This window comes from Carassius auratus, chromosome 35 (genome assembly GCF_003368295.1).
Source record: "Carassius auratus strain Wakin chromosome 35, ASM336829v1, whole genome shotgun sequence".
Lineage (NCBI taxonomy): Eukaryota > Metazoa > Chordata > Actinopteri > Cypriniformes > Cyprinidae > Carassius > Carassius auratus.
Genome location: NC_039277.1, coordinates 15,368,028 through 15,385,058, shown reverse-complemented (window position 1 = coordinate 15,385,058; position 17,031 = coordinate 15,368,028). Strand labels below are relative to the sequence as shown.

Genomic DNA, 17,031 nt, shown 5'->3' with positions numbered 1-17,031 from the left:
ATAATAATATAATTACAATAATATAATAAACTATTTTCTATAGCACCTAGCATCTTAAAGTGAATAGAATAAGAATAAGATTAAATAAAACATAAAATTATACAATCGATGCACTAAAAAAAAGAGATAAAAAAAATTAAATACATGCTATCAAAAGATCAACATAAATATACATTTTCCATGTTAATTTCCATTTATTAGTGGCGTGTTCAATAATTCATCAATAAACCTCATGAAAATCTGCTGAAGGGCTAAAGTAATGGCCTCAAACATCAAAGATTCTAAAAATGTGCTGCATTTGCAAGTCAATCTGATTGCAGAAAGACTATAGGGGAGATTCTTTCAAATCGAGCTGTACAAGTCAAAGCTGCCAGGCATCTTTAGATGACGTCTGAATAAATATAACGCAAGAGGGACTCATTTTCGATTAGAGTAGCGCAGATAACCCACAGCAAGCTAATAAACTGCGGTGAGAATTATAAAACAGAAAGGAGACGGCAATCCCTCTGGACAAACAATGATTATCTGTTTTCTATAATCTCAAAGCTCTCCTTGGCGGGTGCGTCCCCTGAGGCTTTGACCTACACATTAATTTACCGAACCAATGGAGAATTGTCTTCAAACACTTCACTTTCAGATATTGTTGGTGACGTGCTGAAAATCAATGGCAATTTAAAATAAGTGCATCTTATCAGTATGAGAAAACAAGGTTAGGTAAAGAGCTTTTATCTGTGTGCCACACGTTTTATCTCCTCTAATAAGAAAACTCCGGCAGCAGTGAAAAGAAATGGGACTCGCGAGACAACAAATCAAGTGACCTGAGAGTAGTAACACCTCTGAACAGAGCTCCTTGACCTGGACTCCGTTCACGGAAGAACAGATGTGATTTTAGCACCTGGGATGTCATGTCACGGACAGCATGCTGATAAGGGGCATGATCTGGCATAATGAAACCGCTCTCTGTGACAAAATACAAAAATGTCCTTTTGACCAATGAACTTCAATTTTTTTTACAGTTGTTTATGATTATAATGGTTTTAAAAAATGATTTTGCATCTTTGAATATATATATATATATATATATATATATATATATATATATATATATAAGGAAGATGATTGTTTTGAAACTTTCTCATACATTACATTTATTAGCAAATATAATACACCCAGTGTGTCAAAATGTATATTCATTTTCATGATCTTCCTCTTACTTTTAATAATTGCTATGAACTTTATAGAATATAGGTCAAGCAACACTGAAGTCATGGGTTCAAATCCCAAGGAAAGCATGAGGTAATACAATGTATACCATGAATTCAAAGCACAAAAACACAATTTAAATATTCCCCATGTTTTCATCACCACAGGAATGCTGTAAAACATCTTCACTCTTGTATCTGTGAATTGCTGTTACATGTTGTTGCTGGTTTTAAACCATAAGTCAGGCAAATTGCCTCTAACTGAATAAACTGAATTACCTTGATGGTAATCAAAAAGATGATGCCTCAGGAGGAATGTTACCAACATTTTGTGGCTCATGCATCAGTAATACAAGCACATCTGCTGTATATGCAAATTATTTCATCTTCAGTAATGAGCAGAAAAGCATGCAACGTAATTACCAACAACGCCACCGAACAAGTGAAGACGAACAAGAAAAACAGTAAGTGGCATTACGTGGATGTCATCTTTCCAAATTTATTTGCACTTTCAGAACTACCATTTATAAGGCAACAACAACGTCAACACCAAACACCTTTGTCAGAAACTGAACTTTGCTTTGATTTCATTCATCAAGAATATATTTCTTACCAAACTGGCACCGGCACAGTCATGTATCAGTTGTACCAGAAGATGGATGTGTTGTTAAGCTAACACCAATGCTCAAATATTCAATATGTTTCCCAATATTACAGAGGTACGATTCAAAGTTAAAATGCAGCACAAGCTGTCTCACCAAAGCAACACAATAAATGCTAATAGCTTCGATTCATTTAACAACAACACCGACAACAATAACAAAACCAGAAATGAACAGAAGAAATACTTTGGTGAGGGCACCGATTCCCTGCTACAGTGATTTTAATAAATAACTAAAAGAACTGTACATGAAAAATACTTTCATTATAACAACAACTTGCTGTTAGACGTGAAATGTCTGGTGTTCAATGAACGCTAAAACAATCAAGAATCATAAATCAGTCCTTCCTTTCCTAACATAACAGCCTGAAAGTGTCACAAGAGGAATAATCACATTCTTGATGGAATATTTATCCCGTACAAGTCGTACACGGAGACAGGAATAATGCCATGACGACCCTAGCTGTCATTAACAAAACATCACACCACATTCCAGACCTGGACCACTGAAAACATGGCAACAGTGGGTTGAGGTTGTTTTTAGATCTCTCGGGTACGAACTGATGCAGAAACCCACATAGACATTCCACGTCTCCATGGAAACAGTGCCAGTTCATCCTCAACCCCTCCCCTCATTCTTCCCTCCGTTCCTGCCGTCTCTTTAGCAGTGAGCACACTGTTCCGTTCTCATCAGAGAGCCCTGCTGCATCGACGACACCTTGGTGACATCAGTGGCCACCGTCGAAAGCGGGAAGCTCTCGTAGGTCTCTGGAACACCCCAGCCACAATGGCAGCGTTGAAGAGTCACCTTTAGCTCCTTCTGGAAGTTGGTGTTGAGGAAGCCATACACCACCGGGTTCACGCAGGTGGACGCCATTGCCGTGAGGTGGCAGGCTGAGAAGATGACGTCGTGCTGGCAAGAAGGAAGCACCTGGTGGTACCAGTCAAAGATGGTGTTGAAGACGTTGAGCGGCAGCCAGCAGAGAGCAAAAGCCACCACGATTATGACCAACATGGCGTTGATGCGCTGAGCGCCCCGTGCCTTCCTCTGCCGGGCCTCGGTGGCTTGCTCCACCATGTCTCTCCGTCGACGTAAACGCAGGAATATGCGCAAGTAGCAGAGTAGAATAAGAAGCAGGGGTAGGCAGTATTGGAAAAGCAGAAGCGAGGTGGTATATGCCAAACGGTTGCGTTCGGAAGGCCAGAGCTCCATGCAAATCACGTGGTCGCTGAACGGGTTGAACGGAAGGCTGAGGTTCTGGAACGGGGCATTAGTGAGGATGTTAAAGGACAGGAAGGGTAGGGAAATGAAGCAGGCCACCATCCAGGTGACCGCCACGGCTAGGTAGGAATGGCCTGCGGCTGGTGTCCAGCCGGTGGGGTGGATGATGAGTTGATGCCGCTCCAATGCGATGAGAACCAGCGAGAAGATGGAGACCGTGACGGACATGCACTGCACGAACGGCGTGACCTTGCACAGCGTCTCGCCCAGGATCCAGCGGTCCATGAGTGTGTAGATGACCGTCACGGGGAGGCACACCACGCACATGAGGATGTCGGAGCAGGAGAGGTTGGCTATGAGGATGTTTGTGACATTCCTCATCTCCTTCTGTCTGGATATGATGAAGACCAGACAAGTGTTGCCCACCAATCCCACCGCAATAACAGTGCTGTAGGCCACGATCAGAAGGGTCATGCCACTCACGGAGGGAGGGCAGACGTTGGACTCTGCCCATGTTCTCTGGCCCAAACCAGCTGAGGTGTTGCTGATGTTGTCCGAGTTTGGAGAGGCCTCCATAAGTCCCAAAGTTGTTTGAGTAGCAGCTAGGCGTTCAGAAAACTGTTAAACAGCAGATGAAAGATGACTCATTCTTTAGGTCCTTCCATTTATTTGCAGCCAGCCAGTTGGTTGACCTGGATGAAAAGGAGCACATAAAGACTGTTAGCTGGCATTAAAATTGACAATATGTTGGGAGGGGATTTAATAGAGAAGGATTTAACTTTGCAAGTGAGTCTCTGGGAAAGGTTAAGCCCCCTTAATACAACAGATGTTTGTGGACCTGAAATCTGACCGTAAACATCTTGTTTAAGGAGTGCAGCACTGCAAATCTCTCAAGTATTTTCAGCTAATCATTTCATGAATTAGCTCACGTGTATCCACCAAAACACACGATTTATTCCGCTCTAATAACGGCGTGAACTCAACTAATACTCTTTGCAAAAACTCCCTCGGGATGTTGACCGGTCATCCTGTCTGTTAAGCTGACAGATGGAGGTCTCTCTCAATAGAATTCTCTCTTTATCCCTTTCATCTCAGAGTCCTCTTTCTTTGCCCTAGTATGCTTTTATGTGATAAAAGCAATAAAAATAATCATATCTCAAACTACAGATTTAAAAGATGTCAACCAACGTATTAGCACATTTTTACACAGTATTTACTTGACAGGTTTACCTGGTCAACCTCAGGAAATCGAGAATATTATTGAATAAAATACTAAAATTGAATGATCCTGTCATTATGTTCAGTTTGGTTAAACAGTTTAGTTTTAATAAATGGTATAGTGTTCCCAAGAACAGTATCATTTTGTTTAGTATGTTTGCATAGTATGGATTTAAGTGTTTGTAATTGTTAAGTGAAATTTACAGATTTGTTAAACTCCTAACTGTTTCCTTTCCTATCATTCTATTTCTCCACATACTTTAGTAAGCACTGCATCTAACTTGACTTCACTTGACTCCTGTAATGCATACAGATTTGTCAAATGCATCAAATATTTTCCTCCCGCAGTCACTTTGGCTAATTTGTTTCTTGCGCCGAGCACTCTGAGTTTCTGGATTGAGTAAGTGTTGTAATTAGGCCACTGCTAATATCCTCTCTCTCCTCCAAACCAACTGTCAGGAGTTTCACACCAGCTTATTACGTCATTTATTTCACACGGAGTGGGAAGCTGATTCAGGGAATGCCTTACTGAGATTATCTACTCCAAAGTTTCAATCCTTCACAGCTCTAAAGAGCATCATTTATCGCACACAATCCTTTAAAGAGGACCTCTACAATTAGCATTTTTGCGAATGAAATTAAATAAAAAAGTGCTTTTTAATGCTGCAAAAGCGGGCTTCGGTTTATTTTAAAACACTAAGCCATGAAAACCAAAAAACTAGGGTGTTTGCTAGGGGTGTTTCTAGGTGGTTAGTCTAAAGAATCCAACCCAAGACGTGTCTATTCTAGTCCCTAAATATGGCTTGGATCTGCTCTCTAATGCAAGATTGGCACTTTCCAATAATGTTCCACATCAGTAAACCAACACAATTCACTTTATATTAAATATGCATGTATACGGATATGAAATGTATGCAAATGTGACATTATAACTGGCAGAAATAATTTTAGATAACTATTTAAACTGGCTAAACCATTAAAAACCATTATTAAAAATGCCAAAATAAAATGTGTAGAACAAGTCACTAATGCAGTAAAGCATTCTTAGATAGAGGTCAGATGTGAGAACATAATATATCTGATATATGATACCTCTGATAGATGTGTCCTTCGTTGGATATAAAGTTTCGTATTACCGCAGCATGATATGCTGAGATATAACAGCATATATCAGAGGCAGCAGTATCAGAGGTTCATATTGTGTGTGTGTGTGTGTGTGTGTGGAGAGTGACTCAAGAATTTAAGGGAGTGTGTGAAATTATATAAGGCAGAACTAAATTAATCATCTAATTTTCATATCGCACAGACAAGTCTGAGCGACATGCTTTCATAACTGTACATAGAGATTCGCTACTTGTGCAAAGCAGATGCTCGTTGTCATTTGAGATGAAAAGAACTGAGGAAATTAATAAACCAAAAAGACAAAAACGAAGGCAAATGAGTTCCAGTGTTTCCAGCAGACATTTAAATCAAGTTGAGGTGAAAAAAAAGCCTTTTTAAGGTATCAGTTCACCCATAGAAATGATGATTCTGTCATAATTTATTAACCTTCTTGCCATTTTATATATATTTGTATTAAAGATTACACAATCTCTCTCTCTCTCTCTCTCTCTCTCTCTCTCTCTCTATAGGCCTATACATCATTGTATGAAAGATTACACAATCAAAAAAGAAAAAATGCCAAAATGTAATTTTTTTAGTGTGTGTGAACTGTCCCTTTAACATGAAAGCTTATATAAAACTCTTCTCACAGAAAGCCAAAATATGCCATGGGACATTTAGCATTATTTGTGAGCTGCTGACTAAGTCTACAAGGTCAGATCCAAAAGATTAGGTCAGAAAACAAAAGAGTGAATTGTGCCAAAGTGCTTTCTTCTTCCATTAACCTTGACGAGGTCGACTCTTTTGACAGAAGCTCTTGTAGTTCATTAGCTTGTTCCTCATGATTTGGATCCTGTCATTACAGGCAGCTAATAAGCTGACAACAACTACCGCTATCAAACACTTTGTTCAGGCATCTAGTTTTACTGAGAGTAGAATCTTACTTCTCCATGGGAATATTAATGTTTTCAGCAACCTTTTTATTGCTACTTTATTTCGCTTGTAGACATTAGAATGCTATTTGACTCCTATTAGTGACTGTGAGTCACTTGGCTAATTGACAGCTTTATAATGACCTTGAGATATGCCAGGCTTATCACAACCTCTGATTAAACAGATTCTTGATGGTACTGTTAAGTCAACAATTAACAATGTGAGCGATCAAACCTAATCAAGGCATTCCTTCGGTCGTAAGATGACTGTCGTCATGAAGTGTTTAATTTTTTGCTTTTTTAAAATACTCCAATCGAAGCTTAAATGAATATTCTGTCATCATTTGATGGTTTTTCTTACAATGTCCAATGACTTTTATGTTTCACAAAAGAAAAACTTGCGGTTTCTTTGTAATTCTTTGGGAAATGTACTAACAACTTTCAGTGTATAAGTGCCCAGGTTGATTTTCTCAAATAGAGTATAAAATCATTCATCCCCACCAGCGCAAAACACCTACACTGTTCCATGCTCTCCTAAATTATCTGACTTTTTTTTTTCTTGCCTGATCGATGTTAATACGAAATAAAGAAATCCCAGATTTGCATTGAAGGAGAACTCTGGTCTCTGTCTACACTATATAAGAATTTAATCTGGTCTAAAAAAAAAAGTCGTGGGTTGTGGGTTTGAGTATTGGGCTGGCAATACCACGACTGAGGTGCCCTTGAGCAAGGAACTAAACCCCTAACTGCTCCCTGTGTGCTGCAGCATAAATGGCTGCCCACTGCTCCGGGTGTGTGTTCACGGTTTGTGTGTGTGCACTTTGGATGGGTTAAATGCAGAGCACGAATTCTGAGCATGGGACACCATACTTGGCTGAATGTCATGTCACTAAAAATCTAATATTTTCCACAATAATCTTTATTTAAAAATTGAGTACTGTAGCTGTCAGGGATAGAATCACATTTTGAATAAGTAGTGTCCCTGAGCTATTCTGATAACCATACAAACGCATTTCCACTGATGTTGCTCTTTACACAGACGGCAATTACAGATTCAACAACCTTGGATAGATGGAAATGATCTCTCTCTTTCTTTGGAATTATCTCTCTCGACCTTCGGTAAAAGAACAATGGCATGCAGCAAATGGCAGTTGAAAAACAGTGTTATGGAAGTAGGTTCATGGCCAGAGAAGCCCTCAGTATCTCTGAATGAACAGGAACAGCGTGGCTCTCTGCTGTAGTGTTCTGAGTTTCCATAAATATGAGTCTCCCTATAGGATGGTGGAAGGGCAGTTCACTACATAAGACCCACACTGAAGGTAATAGCACTGTTGAAATACCTCAAAGTGGCCTGAGGCAATATATTTTCAAATCCCTCTGGGCAGGCCAACTATAGAGAAACAAGTCAATTTATGGGGAAATCATGGTTGTAGAACAGCTGCTCTACAGCTCCAGTGTAGTCTATTATGTGGGAGGACGTGAAGATACCAGGAAAGAAAGTATAAAGCTATGCTAGAAAATATATATATATAAAAAATTCTTTAAAGAACAGTTCCAGTTCACTGAAAAATACATTCACCCTCAAACCTACTCTCTATTCACTTTCATTATATATCCTTAAAATGTGTGCATATGAATCGTAGTTTGCGCGCGCGCGTGTGTGTGTGTGTGTGTGTGTATGTGTGCAAAAACTATCATTCAAAATTTTGGGATCAGTAAGATTTTAATAATACTTTTATTCAGAAAGGATGCAAATGCATTTGTAATGTTACAAAAAAAATTCTAATAAATTGTTCTTTTAAGACTGATATACATCAAATAATCCTCAAAAAAAAGTATCACAGTCTATTTCTACAAAAATATTGAGTGTTTTCATCTTTAATAAGAAATGTTATGAATTAATCAGCATTTTAGAATAAATTCTGAAAGATCATGTGACTGGAGTAATGAATAAATTACATTTTAAAACTAATTCAAATAGAAAACAGTTTTTTGAAATTGTAATAATATTTCACACAAAAACAATATAGTACTGTATTGTTCTTCAAATAAATACAGCCTTAATGAACATAAGAAACTTCTTTCAAAAACATTCAAAAAATAAAATAAATAAAAAACTGTACCCACCCCACAAATAAAAGCAAATAATACAGTTTTGAAATGACATGACAGTGAATAGATTTTTGACTTAACCTTTTAATTTTAAGATGCATATTAGCTATCTATCTTTCTCACAAGTGAAAAAGTAAAGACAAAAAATTAGTCAAAAGCTTTTCTGAGAATAGTTAAAATGTCAGATTTTGTGCCACCCACCATCTCAAAATTCAGCCCGTCCTCTGTCTAATTGCCATGGGGTGTCCTTTAAAGAATCTCACAGTGTCACCTTGCTCCTTAGGACACGGGTTTTCAAAATGCACTGGGGGACGGCTTAAGCATAACACAAGTGTCATAAAAAACAGGGCTTTTTAAGACACCTCATCTTCATCTGACTGATGAAGTTTGACAATCCATCAAAATGCATTACATCCATCCAGTGACCTTTGATGTTTTCATCAGCACCTTTTTAGTTTGGGAAGCATCTCCTCACAGGCCAATGCTGCTTCACATCAGACAGACATATGATCTCTGCCCATTGAAAACTCCCTCAACAAAGCACAAATAAAGACTTTTCTTTTCACCTTGAACCTCCTCACACACTGCTGGAAAATATGGAAACATTTAATGATCTACAAAAAGGTCTATAGAATTACATCTTATGATTCCAATAATTCTCAAATGGTTTTGCTGCAAGATGCAGATTTCACATTGAACACCAAGAACGAGCACAACCTAAAATCACTTATTATGACACATGTACTATAATATAATCTAGTAAGGACTTTACATTGGACTTTAAGTATGAACAGACCCAAAATCACTTCTTATGGTACATGTACTGTAGTCTACATTATATATCTTTTTTACCTTTTTTTTGTTTGTTTGTTTTGTTTCATTTCTTATAATGCAAACTCAGTTTGACTAACTTCATTAAAATTACACATAAATTAGAGCCTTTGGAGTCAAGAGCAAAAGATATTCAAGGCATTTCTTCTCCGTTTTAAAGTTTGGCTTGGCCATATATTTTGATAGCTCAATTTAAGCAATTATATGGTTAGATGCATTAATTTTTCCACTGATGTGCGACGCATGTATATCGATCCTCCGGTTGAGAAACACAGACTTCAATTTTGGCTACACATTAACTTAACATTATAAGACCATCTGTTGCTAATGTGCACATTTGATTTCAAAATAGGTTATTATAATTTTATACCACTACCATTCTTCCACCTTATTAATGAAATCTTCAGTTAAATGCAGCTCAATACTGTGTATTATTCACATAACATGCAAGATCCCAACAGAACAATCCCTATGGTCAAGTAAAAAATCCTTGACTCGGTACCGAATAATGCAAGGAGTGGTGACGTCTGAAACTAATCTAGATTACTTATTGCTAGATGACAACTGCACCCCTATGTCTCGACTGAAGGGTCTGTCTGAATCAATAAACCTGAAAATAAGTAATGGTCTATTTTAAGAGAAAAGGAAACCATAAACACCATTACCTTGAGATCCTTTCACACCTGTCAATCAAACCGCCGGGAGGAAGAAACCGTAATAAACGCTCCACAGAGGCAGACATCATTCTTAGTCTATATAAAGTGCAATGACATACTTCTCACCCTCACATTTATCCTTAATCTTATGTCTCTCAAGCCGCACAACCGAACAATCCTCGTGTCTTGTCTTGACAAGAAGCACACATAATCTTTTGAGATTAGAGAATTTCAATGCACGCTGACAAGTACATGAGAGGCATTACGCTTTAAATCCCACTTGTGGAAATGTCAAGTGCTTTTTAATAAATACTATTTGCCTCAATTTTTTCCTTGTCATGATCAATGGTCAGCTAGATCATTGTAATCTCAAACTCCAACTTGGTGGAACAGGTGAAAACATTCTGACCTCCTTTCAGACATAATTTCCATCAACAGATATCAATATTTCACATAAAACACCATGAACTGACGTTATGATTGTTTGACATTTATAAGAAGAAGTTTAAGGATAATTCAGCTTTTCTGATAAATTCGTGAGTTAATTTTTAGCTAAAGGTCCAAAACCACACATTTCATATCACATACTAAGATTCAGATTAAGAAAATCAGTTGCATAACTACTCAACACAGAAATGCGAGGAATCCTAGAAATTCCCTTAGACGCTTTTAAACTGTTCACGTCACAAATCTGCTCACGTTGACACAACATAAATAAAACAGTTTATGTTATTTCAAATCCTTTACTTCACGACATTTTCACCATATATAAAGCGATCTTACCAGTAAATCGGTGTTTTCTCCCGCGTTGGTGCCGACGGTGCGGTGGAGAGCCCGAACTCGACTAATGACGGAGGAAGAGGATGCTGAGACTCCCTGCTCCAGCATCAGCACCAGCAGCTGTCTGATTCTCTGGACGGGACTCCAGCCGTTTACATGGGCAGAAAGTGTCGAGATGAAATGCTGGGAAACTTTGCATAGATGTGAATATAGATGACGTCCTCCCCCTCGCGCGCAGATTTCACTGGCACCCCTGCTCATCAGTCGATTGGTTGTTGTTTGGAGCTCTCTCTCAGTAAACGAGCTTGATAGCGCTGCATGATAAAAAGAAAGGTTAATTAATAAGATTGTCAATTAAGGCTAATTGATAAGTCACTGCATTAATATGTGACTGTGTTCTTATGAATTATTGATCCAAAGTAAGTGCCTCGTCATTTAGCCTAGATTATGACATTTACAAGGAATTATATGAATTATAAAAAAAGACCCTCACAATAAACATTGCTTAGAAATCCAATGTTTGCGTCCACACGTAGGTTTCACGTGTGTGAAGAAAAATCTACAAATATTTTATATTAGGGACGATAAAAAAAAAACGTTTTAAAAAAAAATAATAATAACATCATGAATATCAATACCGAACAATACACTACACGTAATTTGTTTTTTCGATTTTCTTACCATGACAACAAAATGGAATCCTGCGTGTTGGTTACGCCCAGCTGGCTTTGATTTGACAACGTTTTCAGTATAATAATAATAATAAAAAAATATAGATATAGATCTGCTAAATAAATAAATTAATGCTGAATAAGAATATATATATATATATATATATATATATATATATATGTATGTATGTATATATATATATATATATATATATATATATATATATATATATATATATATATATATATATATATATATATATATATATATATTCTACATTTTAATGCTCTTTCTCTTTTAGTATATTTATTTAATTTGTAAAAATCATTTGACAAAAAAACTCCATTAACTGCATTAAAAATGCATTAAATCAAATCCCAGTTTCCCTTTAAGGTAACTCGCACTATATCCTCCAGTGGACACTATGGGGAATGCCATCAGCATGACCGGTGTCTGAAGCATGTGTAAAAACACTCCAAATCCTTAGTGGCATACCCAGAAGTATAAGAGGGCATCTGTAATACACATCATACACATTCATCAACTGTTTTCAGGAGCTGTTTGTTTGTGTACTTGTAGGAAACACTCTGCAAAACACTTCAGGTAATGCATGCATCTGTTTGAGAACCTGAGGACATGCATGTTTGATGCAGTTTGTGCATGAGTAAATATAGTGTCTGTATGGAGCGCATTCAGCTCTAACTTGGTTGAATGGGAAGTCCCTCCTTAATATCAGAGTTGGTTAGATTATTTTAACTGTCTAGGCATCATTGGCATGTCCCCCTCTTTTAATTGGTTGATGTTTGCCACCAATTTTGGTTCTCTCTAACCAGGTGGACAGGCAATGCACTGATGCATGACATAGTGGGTATTTCATTCTCCATAGTGTCCAATAGATGATGCAGTGCGAGTTCCCTTGAAGGGTAACATCTCAGGCTTCCCTTGTAAACATGGTTCCATGAGAGGGAGAACGAGACACTACGTGCCATTGCCATGCCTAGGGCCTGCCTGTTTCACATCTCCTTCAAACAAAGAAGTTGATGACGTGCATTACAGATGCCCTCTTATACTTCTTGTGATACTGCTATTGATGTCACAGAGTGTTTGGAGTGTTTTCACACGTGGTTCAGATATCAGTCATGCTGATGGCATTTCTCTTAGTGTCCACTAGAGGACACAGTGTCTCATTCCCTCTCGGGGAACCATGGTTATATGCATAACCCGAGATGTTTTTCAGCAAGAGAAGTTGAGTTAACGTAAGAAAAACAATTCCATAAAGCAAATTTGGAGGTTGGTTGAGGAGATGAAAACTATTTTTAGTTCACTGAATGTTCAGTGAGAAAGTCATAACCATCTACACAAGACATAACCTTCACTCATTATATCTCCAGCATCTGGAACTTTAGTAGAAGTGAATTTGTCAAAGATTAGATAGTCAAACACATCTACTACAGGCTAGATTATTGCTTTTTCTTTTGCTGACAATCCATGACGCAATTAAGGATCAAAATTAATTTCACAGGCTCCATTTGAACATGACAGTAAGATTTAAAAACAAATGTAATCGAATGAATTTCCACTGGTGTATTGTTGAGAACTGGTAATCACATCAATTTGGGTGAATAATGAGTTTTCGGCCCTGGGAAAAGGATTGCAGACAGAAGATAATAGAAGGAGCAGAGCACGAAAGACAGCGAAGACAGGCCAGAGAAGAAAGTGTCATTACGAATAACACTATTTCATCTCAGGAAAAATAGAAAAAGAAATCACAATGAGCAGGCTGTCTGCTGCCTAACGAATGTTTGATTAGATGTGCGGTGGGAGTTTGAGTCACTTCGGTGGCAGGTATGTTGATGATGGCGAAACCTTGACATGTGAACCAAGCATGGAAAATGTTAAACTCATTTCTCTTGTTCTTGCCTATGATTTACTGCACAGGTCTATGCTATTTTTTGGTATATTCGTGATGTTAAGATCATCTTATAAAAGAATCCTTGCAGCGGGATGAAATGTTTTACTTGGTTTTACTTTACTTTAAGATACTAAATCCATGCTGTTGAAATGCAAATGATGTTCTCGCTACAACTTTCAGAGGTACTTCAGGTGCAAAAGGCTCTTTGAAGTGCAGAACTTGAACAGTCTGCACAAGAAAAGCAGGTGACACCACTGTTTTGAGCAAAGGATGTTTAAAGTCTTTCTTTTGTGAAAGGAGAAATTTAATCAAGTGAATATGTCTCAGAGTAGGTTTATTTTCTGTTTAGAAACGTAAGTCTTGGCAGTAATGAAAGCTCTATTTCATCCAACAATTTCATGGAAAAATGTCCTTATGTGGCATGTTGGCACAATTGGCTGATTAGTGGATTGTCAAACTGTGAAATGTTATGAAGCAGAAAAATAGTTAATAAAAAAAGTGTAAAAACTAAAAAAATCTGTCATTGTTTTGGTCACCAGAATAAATTGTATTATAGGATTTTAAACCTTAATATTTTGTTAAAATGTTTATTTTATAGTTGGTGCTTGCCAACTTTATGTAAGTATCAGTTTCATAATCATTCAAAATCATGATAAACGTTGGTTATGGGAGTCTGTAATACTGTGCTCTATTTGTACTCGGGAGTTGGGAATTCCGAGTTCCAAGTAGGTACTTTTAATTGGAAAGTATGAGTTCCGACTCTGAATCTTGGGGGAATCAGAAAAACTCCAACTTCAGTGCATCAACAGAAGAGAAACAGTAATAATCTACTGTTTATTTGCCCTTGTGTTTATCTGTGTCTCAAACTCAGTAGTACACACTGCTATCCACACTCTATTTGTAGACATATGTGCAAAATACCACTTTTTATGTGTTTTTAATAGGCTAGTATTGCTAAAAATGTCCATGTCCATATTGGTTTTCTGACTTCTCTACTGGAAAATGCTCCACATGGGTGTGATTTCATTCCCAGCTCCGACATCTGATTTCCGAGGTCAATGGAAGGCAGCATAAGTTTGGTGAACGGGTACAAAACATTAGTAAAAGTGCTATTTGCTTCACAGCAGCAAAAATGCACATGTACAGCTATTTACTGTAATTATGACAGTGATATATTTACAACAGTAAATTCCATTCACTCATCTGTAGCTGGAGCCAAATTCACAGTAAAAATACATTTGTCTAACTGAACTTTTGACTCAAAATCTTATGGTAAATGAGATACAGCCCTTCCCAGCTAACAAAAATGTGTCCAAAGAACATTTTTGCTAAGCCTTTGTTAATGTTTTGCTAATCCATTAAATTATGAAACCTCTATTTCTTAATGTTCTCTGAACATTGACCACACCCAGTTTTTTAGATGTTTCAAAAGGGTTTTTTGTTTGCTTGTTTTTCATTATTGGAGCATTAAGGGAACATTCTATTTTATAATTTTGCAAACAGGGAATGTTACTTCTTAATGTTTTCTGAATGTTTTGTTCTAACATTTTAAAAACATTTACAGTGTATTGTGTAACATTTTAAAAACCTTGACAGTGTATTTTACTTGGCAGTCTATGGGATAGCCTCAAGCCTCACAGTTTTCATCTCAAATATTATAAATTGTGCTCTGAAGACAAACAAAGCTTTCATGGGTTTGGAACGATATGGGGGATAAGTGATTAATGACAACATTTTCATTTAGGGGTGGAGTATTTTTAAGTGGTAAACAGTTCTTGGAGAAATCCTGGGAAAATCTCTCCGCATCACTCCTGAAGGGAAATCACTAAGCTTTTGATATCATCTATAGCTCTCGTTTTGTCATTTTAGCAATCAACCCTGAAAGATAAAACCAGAGCATCTACATTCACAACACATCTGAACATCTGTTGTAAAGAATTTATTTTTATTAAAAAATGCATAGATTTTTTATAGATTTGAATTCTAGTCTTTTAGTGCTGTTTTTCTATGCTGCGCGTGTCGAAATAAAACTCAAGAGAAAACAACTTGCGAGAAAAGCCTCTTAAAAAATGCATAAATGCTGCATTTGTGTATCTCTCATGGGTCTTCCACTGAAAACTCATTTTGGTTTAGTGAACCGATCTGTATGCTTCTTGTGCTTTTCGTGCATTTCAAAAAATTGTTCAGCCAAACACTAAAACAAAATCACCCACTCCTGCTCTTTGCATGAGGGCTCGAAGCAATACCACATTGAATGATTTCAAATGTTCAGTAATTAGGTGGATCCATAATGTAGGATAGCATTTACGTCACCTAGCCTGGTATTGTGACCTGACTCTCTCACTCTTCCTCAACATTCACCTGTCTATTTGGTTTGTAGAGTAAGCCTATGTTTCAGTGAGGAAAACCTGAATGGAGAATAACGAAACAAAATGACGACACAGTAGGGTCTTAATCAAATACAGCTGTATTTTATTAAAGTACATTTTTGCACATTTATAAACATTTCATAATGCTATTGTTAATAATAAGTTGCATAGTGCCAGGGAAACTTAAAGGAGTGCATTTTATGTTGGGATATAATAGAGCATTTACATGGTTGACAGCAACAGAACTGACGGGATTAATGCTGATAATTCTACAGGTGGTTTTCTCAGTTTTATATTTCTATTATTTCTATTTATAAATTAGTTCATTACTTTAAAACATGTTTAAATGTTTAAATGAGTTTAGTTCTATACTCTTTTATTCAGTTTGATTATGATTAGAAAAGCACTATACAAAGGTAAGGAATTATTATTATTATTAAATTGATAAAAACTAACAGCACAAAAAAATAACTTTTTAAATAAATACTTTAGATTTTTCTAATCATCAATGAAAACTGAAAAAATTAAGCAGCACAGCTTGTCAATATAATCTAATATAATGTATAATATAATTTCTTGAGCAGCAAATCAGCATATTAGAATGATTTCTGAAGCATTATCATGTAATGATAATTCATTAATGATAATCATACAGAAAATTGTCATTTTAAATACATTCCAATTAAAAGAAATGTAATTAGAAATTATATTTTATAATTTTACAGTTTATTCCAGTTTATAATATTACAGTTTTTTATCAAATAAATGCAACCTCAGTAAGCATAATAAATATAATAGGAGGCTTTAATTGGTGAAACTTGAACTATGAAGGATGATGCCATTATGATTTGTACGATTTATGGAATATTTAATTACTTTAAAAATATGATGGTAACAGGGTTGCCTTTTGTTTTGTTTTTTATAAATATTCTTCAAAATAATATACAGATAAAGACTACATTTCCACATATTTTGTTTAAAATGTTTCAAAATGTGTTGATACAGGAAAGAGAAGCTGGGAAAGGATGGCACTCATTGTGAAACGTAGAATGACCCTTATGTTGTTCCACTATGAATAAATGTAACAAGCACTCGAGCAGAGATGTATCGAGTCTGACAGACTGTGTGCAGTCCTCTCATGCATTGTCTTTTCTGCTACGAGCTCAATACAGACCACATAATTAATCAGAGATCACTTTTGCCCCTGCCATGTCACTTCAGATGAGCAGTTTATGTGTGTTTATCCCAGAACATTTGTATGGATGTTGTTCGTTTTATTCACATACTGGGCGGCCTGTGCAAATTTCAGCTTTTCAAAAGTCTTCGTGCTACATAAAACCAAAAGCATTCAAAGTCACTTGCA

The 17,031-nt window shown here is 36.7% G+C and overlaps 1 protein-coding gene across 1 annotated transcript; it reads right to left on the bottom strand.

Moving 5' to 3' along the window:
* Positions 1–1,515: 1,515 nt before the first annotated feature.
* LOC113054574 (neuropeptide Y receptor type 6-like) lies at positions 1,516–11,296 on the bottom strand. Its single transcript, XM_026220210.1, has 3 exons — positions 11,209–11,296; positions 10,719–11,029; positions 1,516–3,777 (listed from the first exon to the last, which is right to left on the bottom strand). Exon 3 carries the CDS (start codon positions 3,659–3,661, stop codon positions 2,525–2,527), a length of 1,137 nt encoding a protein of 378 aa, XP_026075995.1. The 5' UTR covers positions 3,662–3,777; positions 10,719–11,029; positions 11,209–11,296; the 3' UTR covers positions 1,516–2,524.
* Positions 11,297–17,031: the final 5,735 nt, after the last annotated feature.

Bases quoted from the DNA above. Each gene is read 5' to 3' on its own strand.
- LOC113054574 (XM_026220210.1), bottom strand. From the start codon at position 3,661: ATGGAGGCCTCTCCAAACTCGGACAACATCAGCAACACCTCAGCTGGT.